This window comes from Poecile atricapillus, chromosome 3, assembly GCF_030490865.1.
Source record: "Poecile atricapillus isolate bPoeAtr1 chromosome 3, bPoeAtr1.hap1, whole genome shotgun sequence".
Classification (NCBI taxonomy): domain Eukaryota; kingdom Metazoa; phylum Chordata; class Aves; order Passeriformes; family Paridae; genus Poecile; species Poecile atricapillus.
Genome location: NC_081251.1, coordinates 98796945 through 98810247, shown reverse-complemented (window position 1 = coordinate 98810247; position 13303 = coordinate 98796945). Strand labels below are relative to the sequence as shown.

General features: G+C 41.4%; 1 protein-coding gene across 1 annotated transcript in view; it reads right to left on the bottom strand.

Annotated features, from left to right (window-relative positions):
• Window positions 1-7123, bottom strand: part of DISP1 (dispatched RND transporter family member 1) — an 85042-nt gene extending 77919 nt beyond the window's left edge. The window contains exon 1 of the mRNA XM_058835240.1: window positions 6966-7123. Within this exon, the coding sequence (XP_058691223.1) occupies window positions 6966-7087 (122 nt within the window). The 5' untranslated portion in view covers window positions 7088-7123. The remainder of the gene's footprint in view (window positions 1-6965) is intronic.
• Window positions 7124-13303: the final 6180 nt, after the last annotated feature.

Sequence of the window (13303 nt, the reverse complement as noted above, 5' to 3'; positions counted from 1 at the left end):
ACACAATGACATTTCCAAAACCCTTAAAGCAAATCTTGCTTTTTCAGTTTGTAAAGTTTCACTGTCACAGAAAATACCCAATGACTAATTCAGGCTCAGAAAGTGTCAAGGACCAGTCAGGATCTTGGACCTCACTGTCACAGAAGTGAGTTCTAAACTATATTAATGATCTTACTTTTAGTTTTAATAATGGATTTTGGTTTTAATTCCATTATGTTTTTATAAAGCTATCAGCATGACATAGATTTCACAGGACTTAACTTCAAAGGGTTAAGATTAAGTTACTGAATTCTTGCAATACCTGCTGCAGTTTTTTACAGTATTAAAGAAGCTTTCAACAATAAGTGAGAACATGTGTTTAAGAGTAGGGTAAAGTTTATTCCAAAAGGCAAAAATTCCCTTCAGCTTTATATAATTATTTAGAACAGCATACGTATTGAAGAAAATATTTTAACTTACTTGCATATTCAAAGTATGTGGCATAGCACTCTGTAATTTTCTAAGCCCAAAACATCATAACCACAGCAATCTTTAATTAATTACCTAGTTCTCAAAATCCCCGTCTTCCTTCCTCCCACCCAAAGATATCTCCACATCACCCAGTTTTGACGCAACTTCAAGAACTGCTGCCCAAGAGGGGTGTTTCAATATTAAATACTTTATCCATTAGAAATGGATCCTATCCACTGTATTGCTGAGCACAGCAACTACTTTCAGTAAACATAACAGGGAGAAAATTTCTAAGAAAGTCTTTTAAGTTCACATCAAGTCTAAAAGCATTTTCAGTCTAAGCCTGTTAGTATCAAGCACCCTCTAGGTCTTACAACAAGTAATAGGAAAGTGCAAAACTCGGAAGACCACAAATGAGGCTTTGCAAAAAAAAACAACAAACAAGCTCCAAAACCCCCAGCTTTAATTCTAACACTACCCTGAAGCACAAGTGTAATCTGAGCTGCACCATTCCATTCACATTCCAGATAGAATGGATTTTGTGTTTACAAAATGTGTCTTCTCCAATCTCACTACCAATGCTCCATCCTGTCTATAAATACTTAATCACAAAAGGCAGCTCATTGGCAAATGAATCATCTCTAAGCTAAAACACAGAAATTATGTTACACATTAACAGGGTATTGGAAAAGAAACCTTAGAGAAAAATGTATTAAAAGAAACAATTTCTTAAGTCAGTCACTTAATGTATAAAATATTTTTCAAGCATATTCATTTACCAGATAGGTACAAGTCACAGGAAGATGATGCTGTACTTAAACTTTGAAACCTGAAACAATTCTCCTCAAGACTCTCCAAACATTCAGTAAATAGCAGACAGGATACTTTTGAAAAGCAAGGCACAAGCCCAGTGTTAGCTGTCGCAATAAACCTCCTGCCTTTGAGATGCACTCCCTGGTTCAGCTCCAGCAGGCATGTCTTATCACATGCAAGGATGGCAATGGCATAGGGAAATACCGGTAAGTCTAAAACAAGGCTGTTTACAGCCCCTGACTGACCCTGGTTACATAAAGAGGAAAGATAAGAATTAAAGCTCTAGGAGGGGGAGATAGCCTTGTCAACCCAGGAATGACAATAGTTTAATTTCTAAGCACTCTGGCTCTGCACAAGAAAGGAGTATTGCTGAGCACGCAGGCTTCACCCAGGAGCATAAGTGTTTTCAGATGACAAGGCAAACATTTTCCCTTATTAAAGCCTATCTCCCTCCCATTTTATCTGCATGTGAAGTTCATTAACAAGGAGAGACTACACAAGACTAAACCACAGTTTCCATCTGCTATTAGTTATGGCTTAATTCAGTCATTTTTATTAATTTGTGTTACATAGCACAAGAGTTATGTTGTACTATAGACAGCACAAGAATGTTTTTATCATGCTGTGTTTGTCTGTTTCTACAAAAACAACAATGCTATACATAAAGATACACAGCAAGACCTTTCTTCAGAGACTTGAATGCAGAAAGCTGATGTTATTTCCAGTCATGTGTTGACTGTACCAAGCCACCAGAAACCAAGTTTTTCATGTCTCCCACACAGAATAAAGATGGAGGGAGGAATAAGAACAGGGAGGGCAGAACGAATATTTTTTTTCACAGCCTTTATAAGCTGTGCACACTGAGAGCAGCACTGTGGGCTGTGCATGACTGAGAACACCCAGCATGGCACACAAACCTGTCCCTCTTGAGGTGATCATACAGCTTCTCTCTTTTGGGGCTGCAAGCCTTAAGCTGTCTCCATACCACAAAACCTCTGGCTCCCCACCTCAGCACTGCGGTTCTTCCCCCTCACAGGAATCAGCTCCACATGCCCCTACTCTCACTTCCTTCTGCACACTCCAAGAACAGACACCTTACAGTCACTAATTCTTTTTCTGGTGCCTTTCAGATGTATTTCTACTTAATTTTAAATGGCACGTTCCTGCCGATATACCACAAGTTTCTTTCTCTGCCTCTCTTCAATGACACCTTCACCAGCCAGAAAACTTTATGCCTGCAAGGTCTGCACTATTCTACAACACCATCACCAACCTTTAGTCTTCTGTGATCCCTGGGTTTGTCTCACTCCATTTCCCAACACCACTTTTGTTGCTTTTCTTTGCCCCACTCCCCTGACTTGATTGCTTCCACTTCCAAATCTCCTTCCAAGATCACATCTGACACTGGTTCCCCTTCCCACAACTCTCCCAGAAAGATTTATTTCTGTTAATATTGCATGCTGGACAATCTCCCACAGAGAAATTTAAGCTGCTATTTATAACCATAGAGTAAAGGTCAGCTTAAAAAACCCCAGGATTTTTCACCTTTATAAAACTTCTTCAGAAACAGCTCCAAGCTTCCCAACCAAAGACTCTTCTCTTGCTATCCTAGCTTTCACCAGCTCAGCTGGACTATGCTCCTTGATGCCCAGAACGTTTCTCAGAAGCTCTTGATTTCAAATCTTACAATCATTATGGTTGGAAAAGACCTCTAAGATCATAAACTCCAACCATTAACCAAACACTGCCAAGTCCAACACTAAACAGACAGATCTAACTAACAGATCTGTAAGCTCATCTGCAAACACCTGAACACTTCTAGGGATGGTGACTCCATCACTTCCCTGGGCAGCCTGTTCCAATACTTGACCATCTTGTTAATGAAGACATTTTTCCTAATATCCAATTTAGACCTCCTCTGGAGCAACCTGAGGCTGTTTCTTCTTGTCCTGCCACTTGGTACCTGGGAAAAAAGACCAACTCCCACCTGTCTACAACCTCCTTTCAGGTGGGCATAAAAAGCAGTAGGGTCCCCCTGGGCCTCCTTTTCTCCAGACTAAACAACCCCAGTTCCCTCAGCCACTTCTCATGTGACAGATAAAATTCACACTTTTTTGATTACTGCAGGCCTCAAAAAAAAAATCAGAATTCAGATGGAAATTTCCTGTGGCTGTTCTATTAATGTCATGACACATTTAACAACAGCATTAATGTATCACACCTCAAGAAGAAAGCCCCTTAAAAGGGCATGATACTGAAAGAGGGGTCTCCTTTCTACAGAAAACCTAAAAAGTATTTTGTTTACAATGAAACACTGATCAGTTGATCGTTATTTGCATTAAAAAACTTCAGTGTCAAACAAGCAGCAGTTCCAAATTTATACTGCTGTAGCATTACAGTCTCCCTGGATGTGTGATTTAGAGGATACAATCTACTCTTACACCTAAGTTAAAGCAACATGCATTTTTTTTCCTCTTTTAATATAAGAACATTTTCACACCTTCCCATAGTATTTAATTTTTGCTGCACTTCGCACCAAAGCTCAGCTGACTCTGTAAAAACCACCTACAGGAAATCACACTAAACTCAGAAATACCATATGGCTGCTGAACAAGAAAATAGCCATGGTTACTAAACCAAATTAATGCCATTGATCACTTTAAAGAGAGATAGATATAGGCTTGCTAATTACCTGAGTTGCTTATTATGTGTTTCAAAGTTTGAAAGTAATTCTATCCCTCTATCAAAGCCAGTAAATCAATCATCTCTGTTAAAGGCTTGGAGAAAAAGTCAAGCTTGCTGCCCAAATAAATCTATGGTCAACATATGAGAAACATTACTATGAAAGCCATTCAAAAAGCCTCCTCATGGGAAAGGGTAACATTATGAGAACTAAGTGTTTTCACATGTTGTTTTTACCTTTGTTCTTTCAAAGTCTTACTTTTCACCTTCTCTATGGTGAGATTTTTTGGAGGCTACTAATCTGAATTCCTTCTCTTTCTTCTCAAGGCCCCTTGGGACCACTTTTCTCCCATCACTGTCCTTTGTTCCTGCTACAGTAATTCTCTGAGCAGTCAAAAATAGCTTCACGTGGCATGCTCCAACAGAGCCAGGAATCTGTGATGGTAGCACATTTGGAAAAAAGGCGCAAAAAAAACTTGAAGAGAAAAAGCCTGCCATCTCAGCAATGCTGTGACTCTGTGTGCTAAGAAAGCTTCATCCTCAAGTCGTGTCTCCCCTGCACTACCTGAAAAAGGGAAGGCAAATCCATTGAAGCAAAGCTATGGCTCTATAGACAGGAAAGCCCAGCCACTGACACGGTCCTCTCCCAGGTGCCTTGAAGGAAAACAGACATTGCTGTGGCCTTATTTATCACTTCACATAACCTGCAAACAACCTGAACTTTGCTACAATGAGTTCAAAAGCAGGCTAAAAAAATGGAAAATGCAATCATTGTGTTTTATTCTATACAAAAATAGTGTGTCCCTCAAAAGGGGAAAAAAACCCTCTTTAGTCATGGTATAAAGTTTCAAATCCTAAGGCACTCTACCATACTTTGCACCACTCTAGCATCAAGCTCCCACTTCAACAACCATCTGCTTTTAACCAACATACATGCTTAAGCAATCTCAAAAGAACTGTGTCCTCCAACTAGGGTAGGATATTACTACAGGATATCACTCCCTTCATTCTTTTCTTCAAAGAAGAAAACAAAGCTTCCTGTCGAATCTTATTTTTCTTTCTATTTAATGACCACCAAAATATCCTACACTACCACACTGGTGAAGTTCAACCACTCTATTCTGAAACAAAACATGGCTGTCACAGGTTGTTTTGCTTTCTTACTTTAACATTTAAAGATAATTACTTAAGCAAAAAAAAAAACAACAAACACCTGGATGTTTGCCTCTTTAATTTGTATTTCAATTTACACAAGCAATCAGCATAGCAGCCCCCCAGTAGTAGTTAGAGTTTCTGGGAGCTACTAAAAATCTAAAGAAGCACAAGTAATTCATTTTACATTCAGAGAAAAACATAAATACATGTAAAATAAATACAATCTGTAACTGTTACATACATTCTAACAAAGCGTGAAGGTTTGATTACAAGCTTAAATATCTGCCACAAGAGACTACAAATCACAGAATCTCTTGGGTTGGAGCAGAACCACAAGAATTGTACAGTCCAACTCCTGCATGGGACAGCCCCAAGAATCACACTGTGTGCATGACAGCATTGTCCAAACACTACTTGAACTCTGGCAGCCTTAGTGCCATGCCAACATTTGAAGTATTTATATTATTCTAATACACCTTTCCCTGGCCCCACCTTGGCTGTTTGACACTAGATCTCTTCCACACCCAGCTCTGCAGGCTGCTTGCTTCAGGCTCTTACTCCTTTGCCCAGTTATGAAATCCCTTATTCCTTCCAGTCTCAATTCATCCCATCTGCTTCCTGGCACCTATTTTTGCCTGCAGTCCCACCAGTCAACACTTAAAGCTGAGCACTTTTATAAACCCACTGACAACCCAGATGCCGTGTCCTAAGTGTTTGTTACTATTTCACAGGTTTGTCCAAGCCAGATATTCTATATCAAGCTACTTGCAATTGTGGTCAGAGAGTTTTTGTTCATTTAAATCACACACATGCTACAAACACACTTTGAGCAACTACAGCTCTTCATCTCTCTTCTGAAGAACTGTTTCTCATTTACATCCATACAACATGAACCATCAACCATTCTGCAAAAATGTATTTTCCCATCTTCTCCAGAAGCTGAGAAAAAGAAATGGCGTGTCCAATTGCCTTACTCACAGAAAAGTTTTTCATTAAACTTCTAGTATCCTCTCAACCTCTACTAGGACGAGGATGAGAAGAAGCAGCAGGTGAGCTGTCTCTGACGCAGGAACTAAGCCATTCCCAAAGCAGGGTACAGCGAGAGCTCCTGCACTGGCTGCAGGTGCCAACTCCACAGATAACACGGGACCTGGCTGCTCCCACTGAATCCAGAAACTCAAGAGGCTTCCACACCCCTCTGGACAGACCTCTGCTCTAATGGTCTCTCCAAATCACCTCCAGCACCTTCCACCGCCACTGGAAGCGATGAGCAACCTTATCATAACATCGGTTGTGCGGCCAGAAGTCGGGAATTACCGTATCCTTATTTCCCAAGACAAAGGGTGCCATCTGAGCTCCCTTTCGAAACCACTGCCTGTAGACCTGCTCTCAAGGAGTCTTTGCTCCTAACAAATAAAATAGACAACTACAAGCACCGTGTGTCTGAACAAAGGGCAGGAGCACACGAAAGGCTGATCACATCTCAGTCCGTAACGAACGAGAAAAGTTAGGTGCTCGAACACCTTTAAATAAAGAAGAAAAAGAAAGGCCCCAGGTCCCAGTAAAATAAACACAAAAGATTCCGAAGTGAAGGTGAAGAATTAATTCATTTTTACAAGATATTTTAAGGTACGGCTCAGCCGGCACAAGGGCACCTCCGCCCCCAGCAGGGCTCTCCCCGCCGAGGGGCCGCCGCTGTCCCGCGGGCGCGGCTCCCCGGGGCGCTGCCCCGGACCGGGGGTTCCTCCCCCGCTACACGAGCCCGGGGCGGCCGCCACCGCCTCCTCCCCGGCGCCGCCGGCCCGACCTGGTACCTCGGCAGCGCGGAGAGACCGCCCCGCGGGGCCCCGCCGAGCTCCTCTCACCTCGCGACCTGGCGGCTGCCGGCGGCGCGGCCCCGGAGGCGGCGGCTGCCCGTCGTCGCGGGCCGGGCGGCGGCAGGAAGCGAAAGGCGGCCGCGGCGTCCCCACCGTGGCGCAGTTACCATGGGACGGACGCCCTCTCCCGCTCCCTCCGGAAGTCACCGCCGGCGGGGCGGGGGAAGGCGGGGTGGCCGGTGCCGCCATCTTGAGCGCGGCGCCCGGCCCGGCTCCCGCCGGCCGCCATCTTGAGCGTGGCGTGGGGCTCGCCTGAGGGCCCGCCCCGCCTCTCGCACCCCGCCCGGCTCCTGGGGCAGCGGCTGCTGAATGGAGCGTGTCCGAAAGTACCCAAAGAACCACGCTCTAACAGACACGCTTAAAAATGTATCGAAACTGTGGGAAAGTCGTGTCTGGGGTTGGGAGGATTCCCCTTCAGTCTAAGGAGATTACGCCGCAAAGGCCACAGACAGTTTCATCCTAGGCAGTGACACAGATCAGAGACCATGTGATGGACCACCCTTCATCTCTAAAAACATGTCAGTATTGCATATGAAATTGCACATAGGAGACAACATTATCTATACAGATAAAGCCGGTGCTGAATTCCTAGGAAAAGCTTGCTCCAGATGCAATTGTGCCAATTTGTGCACAGGCCTCAGTTTTTAATTACGTGATTGCATACTTTCTGTCCCATTTGGTTTCTTTCTTATTTAGTACACAGAATGGGCCAAAATACAGGTGTGGAGTTTCCTAACTTTTGAGTGCTTCCTTTTGCAGCTGGAATTACGTCTTTGTAATTTTTAAAACCATAGTGACACATAGGATAATCTGCAGTGATCCCTTGCACATGATGAGCTGGTTTCACTTTCATCCTGTCCTGAGGGTAATTGGCTCTCTGAAAACCCGTCTGAAGCATGTGAAACACCCGGGTCAGGCTGCTGATGGTTTGAGAGCCAGAGTCTGCAGCCTCAGACTCCAATCCCCTCCTTCCCTGCTAACTCTCCCTCTGGGGTTCATTTGGAGTGGTTTATATTGAGGGTTCATTGTAATCTTCAGTTCTGACCCAGGCCTCCTCCTGAACACCAGTGCTGTGTCTCCTCCATCATCCCAAGGGTTTGCTTTTGGTCAGATGGGGCAGAACCAGAGCATGAAATGCTGTGAAAGTTGATGGTTTTAACACTGTCAAAAGTTTGGGACTAGAACTGCACTCAAGGAGCACTGTGGTGACAGAGAGGGAGTATATGAATTCTGGAGGAGATTTTCTGTGCAGCAACATGAGCAAGTGAGAGAGGGAAAGTTCCATTTCCCCCATCTGCAAAGGGACTTTTCTGTTAGTCCTGGTTACTTAATATCATGTTCTGCCACTTTGTCTCTAATTGTTCCAATCTCTTCCATAGACTCAAGAACCAACTGAGTCATGCAATAAAACTTCTGTAATTCCGGTGACTGATCCTTTTCCCCTACCCCAATAGATGACAGGATATAATTTATGCTGCAGTGATACACTACTGAAGTTTACGAACATCAAGAAATGTAAAATACCTGTTTTCCACACCCCAGCTCCAGTCTTTCAGTGCCATCTAGTGCCGAAGCATAGCAGAGAGGGTGTAATTAATCGAATTTCTCCTCATCAGATCGATTTGCTGTAATTCGTGCATTTTGGAAATTGATAGGTGGTACTGGTAGAAGGTATATTAATACAATATTTCTCTATGTAAATCTAGCGATATATAAATTCATATTTTTATTTTATGGCACTAAATTCTGACACAGATCTCTTTTACATTAATTAAATTAAAATCAATAGCACTCACAAATCAAACATATGTATATATATATATATATATATATCAGTTATTTACTTTTGGCTATGCTGTTCCCTGTAATTAATTAGATTGCTTTGGAAAATAGTGGTCTCATTAAAAAAAAAGACTGAAATAATTTATCACCTTGCTTCATTTTCAGCTCTACTGAAAAGGAGTAGCCCACCCCACATCTGAGCCAAATCACAATTTCATTTACAAAGTACATCTGCAAGGCTTGGAGTAACAGGTCTTTCTATTTATCTACAGAAAGAAAGGAACAAGGTGATTTTTGAAACAAGGAAGAGACAAAAAATGAAGGGTTATCCAGAGACCACCTGACTTCAGGTTGTTGTCTTTTATCCCTGCATGCCTTTCTTTACAGTGATGACTAGTTATTATTCTCATCAGCACTGAAATAGTTCTTAACCTTGAAACTCCCTTGGCTGTCTTTTACCATAACATAAACTTGAGAGATGCACATGAGGGAGTTACATCATCTCCCCGTACTACTGCAAAGAAAGAAATTAATGGCCAGTACAGACAACTCCCCCTTGAAGACTTCAGATTCTAAATTAGGATGCAAATTGTGGGTAGCAAATACAACAAAAGGAATATGAATACAGAATTCTATACAACAGTCTTGTGTGTATTCAGATCCTTGTTTATATGTAACAAATCTTACCTTTCCCACCTGGCCATGAAGGAACTGGAAAGTCACTATTCTCTGAATTAGTCCAGCTAAAGAGGAAACAAAACAAGGTGCTCATCTGCTTTCATTCTAGTAAAACTCTAATTTAATTAGAGCAATTTCAGATCACAATTCTGACAGCTGTGTTTATCACACTTTCTTCAAAGGATAGAAATTAGCATTGACTGACATTAGCATCAAAGCTTATTTATTCACCCGCCCACATCCTAGCAGCCCTTCTGAGTTTGTCTGTTTATTTAGCACTTTAATAACACCACAGTAAATAAGATTTCATTTCAGAGCGTGCATGTTTTTTGTCAAAGCATTTAGTGCAGGCTTGTTGGAATGCCACAGTAGAGCCCCTCATTGCAGGTTTGATGAAAGAGCACTGGGTGTTCTCCAGATAAAGCATTTTAAATGGTTAACAAGGACATAGCCTGGGATCCAGAATTTCTTTTTCTTTCTTTTTTGTCAACAACTAGAAAATATCTGTCTTTCGGCAGTAGCCAGACAACCTGTCAATCCTTAAGTTGCAGAAGACTGCCCAAGTCTGCCAAAAGCTTGGATGGGGTGGAAATGGAGCCTCCTGTGGATATGACCCAGACAGAAATGGCTGACCACAGGCCTCCTCTGCTATGCTTACTTACAAAATCAGGAGAAAGAAAAGCACAGCTATGAGAGCAAAGGGCCAGTGTGGGCATTTTCTGCCTTGCAGTGAAACATCAAAACTAATGAGGGAAATAGCTGTTCCTTCCCAAGGTTTATTGTGTACAGTCAGGACAGTAGTCACTCCTAGACAGTGCTAGCAGCCTTAGCTGGAACAAAAAAATCAGAGCCCTCACTGAAAGATGTCATTCAGAACATGAACAAGGAATGGCAGAGCTGAAAAAGTTCTCTCTCCAAGGGGCATACTATTCTAAAGAGAAGTCAAATTTAAAAAAACAAAACAAAACACAAAAAATATCAAATGGGAATAAATTGCACTGCATTACAATTATAAATTACACAGAATTACTTTCTCAAATCCTATGACCTAATATGCAACAGAATTATTATAAGACAATGGTTCTGTGTAATGGAAATAATTTCAGTTTTGGTATTTTATCCAGCAGTGCAGACAGGCCGGTGGAGTGTGCTATCTTGGCTGGAGTGCTTATTGAGTCTGACCATTGGTTTATACAGCAGGAGCTGAAAAGTGACAAATACAATCCTACAATTCTGAAATTAGGAAAAACCAGAAACGCCAAGGAAATGAGACACTCAGCAGCTGGTTGGTGAGAGAGAGAGATAAAAAATTCACAACTTTCAATCACTCACAGCACATGTTATGCAGAAAAAGACTGAGCTCCCAGTCTTTCTTTGGAGGTTGTGTCACTTCCAATCTTTCCTATAAGACTCAAGCACGGCTTATGGTGGCGATTTGCACGTGGATGAATGAAACGTCTGCTTTCAGTGATTGTATTTCTGTCTTGGTTTTCTCTAGTTAAGAGAGTAAACAGCTTTTGGGAGGATATGTTACCCTTGGAAATATCCCCATGCTTTAAACCATCATACTCAGACTCACTTTTTTTATAAAAAAGGAGGAAAAAGGTGGAGGAGGCAACATTGATTTACATTTTCAACTGACAGCCCAGTGGCTGGAAAATTTTGTTTATTCTGTTTATCTAGCCAGAAACCACACAGGCCCACGTAAACCCAAATTTTGGACATGCTTTTTCTCAATTACCATGAAAATATCAGGGAAAAGTGTAATTTAAATATCCCTTCAAAAGCATTGTCTTGCATAGTACTTTACACAATCCACTCTTTCAGTAGCTCCCCTCCCTTTTTTCAGGTATACCAGCAACCAAAAATGTGCAAGCAAGAGTAGCTTACGACAATATTCAGTATCTGATAGGAGAATACTGCAGCAGCATATAAACTAGGATAAGAGTATTCTTCTTTTATTAGGTGAGTTGATCTATAAAGCAAATCTACCTTCTTTATGAATACTGACCAACACTTTAATCTGCAACAAAAATATGGAACCTGGAGAGCAAGAATTAAGAAAATCACTATTATTAATGTTCAACTGCTTGCTTTGCTGAATAGAGGTAAATTTTACATGTTTCCAGTCATGTAAAGTCAGCCAAAGTTCTTTTTGTTTCCACTTGGTTACTTTAATGAGTGAGGGGAAAAAAAAAAAAAAACAAACAAAAAAACCCACAAAAAAAATCTGCATTTGCCCAGACCAAAAGAGAATTCTGCAGGCTGGTTTAGGGACATCAGGATATTGAATTCCTTTGTAATGGCCCAAGCAGGAAGTTTTCCACGTTCAGAAACCATCAGCTAATGACAGCTCCAAGACTCATGCATCAGAAAATAAGAGCTTCAGTTAATGGGAATCAGATGACAAGCTCCAGTGATCCCTTTAGCTTAAATAAAGCTGTAGATGCCACCAAGGTCATGTTCTTCCTCACAGAATTCCCTTTTCCATGATCGTGGTTTTTTCTCTACTGCACATCAAATCTTGCTGGCTGGGCAAAGGGAGGGGATGTGTTGTGCCACAAGTGGGTAAGAATTCACTCCTAACTATAAAGCTACTTTGATATACAGAGATATATTGGAACAGCAACAATCAGTGTTTAGTTGTTGAGACACTTTTTGGGACACATTCTGAAAATTCATTAATATTTGCAAAAGCACGTTGTGAGAAGCCCATTGTATTCTTTATTGATGTTCAACACTCTGGTACCCCAAGGTGTCCTTTGTCACTCAAAAAAAGTCCATGTCATTTCCCTCAGAGCTTTCTCCACTGCCTCCATGTTCCTGAAGATAAACCAGTAAAACATTCATTAGATAAAAGGCAACTAATGTAGGTGTCTCCTGTTAGGAACACTTATAAAATTATAATTGTCCCAGTGCTTCCACTTGCACTGACACTCCATCATCACATAAGGCTGATTTATGGCTGTAGCTTATGCGGTGGATAGTGACATTTGCAGTATCAGAAGCCACAACACACAATTAAAATTAATATTGAAAAGCAACATTGTGGAAACACCATCGGCAAATCTGCTGTTACATTTTAGAAATAATCCAGTTTTGCTTTAGCAGCAAAGACCTGCAAGAAGTTGTATTAGAGTGGGGAGGGTGAGCTGTAATCACCTCTGGCTCATATTTTAAGAGTCCCAACCCCTGTGCTACCCTTTTCCTCTCAAGTTACTCCCTCCACTGCGCAAGACTGCTGTTAAATAGGTTTATGTATCAAAGGTTCCAATTTAAGTCTTGTTAAAGAGAAATAAGAATAGCATTTGATGGACAAGAATTAAGCTCAAGGGAAGGATCTCAGAATATGCTGCCAGAGCTGAGGTCCTGTTTTAAAATTCAGTTTTATCACACCTAAAACTTGGAAAACTACACTACCAGTTTGAGATACTGCTTTTCCAAAACAGACATTCACTTTAAAGCACAAACTGGCATAAGCTCACTCTTCAGGTTTTTAGGGAAGTTGTGTTGCACCTAAATTACAAGTGCCATGTGTGACTCTTCTCTAAAGCTAAACTGGGCGACTAGAACTTCAAATACAGATTCAGACAGTTTCAAGTTTGAACAACTTTTGGGACACCTTCATTGATAGGCAATGAAAAATGAATTTAAAATTACGAAGTCCACAATCTGTTACCTTCACATTAAAAAAAAAAAAATAAAAAGAAATCCCATCTTTCCTGTGGAATTTTATTGCTAGAAAATCTCTACCACACATTTCTTAGTTTACATCCATAATTCCAAATTTTCACCCAGCTGATCATCCACTGGGTGTTTCCTCAAGAGGTCCTGTGACTTACCTTGGATCAGCTGAATGTCCTGTA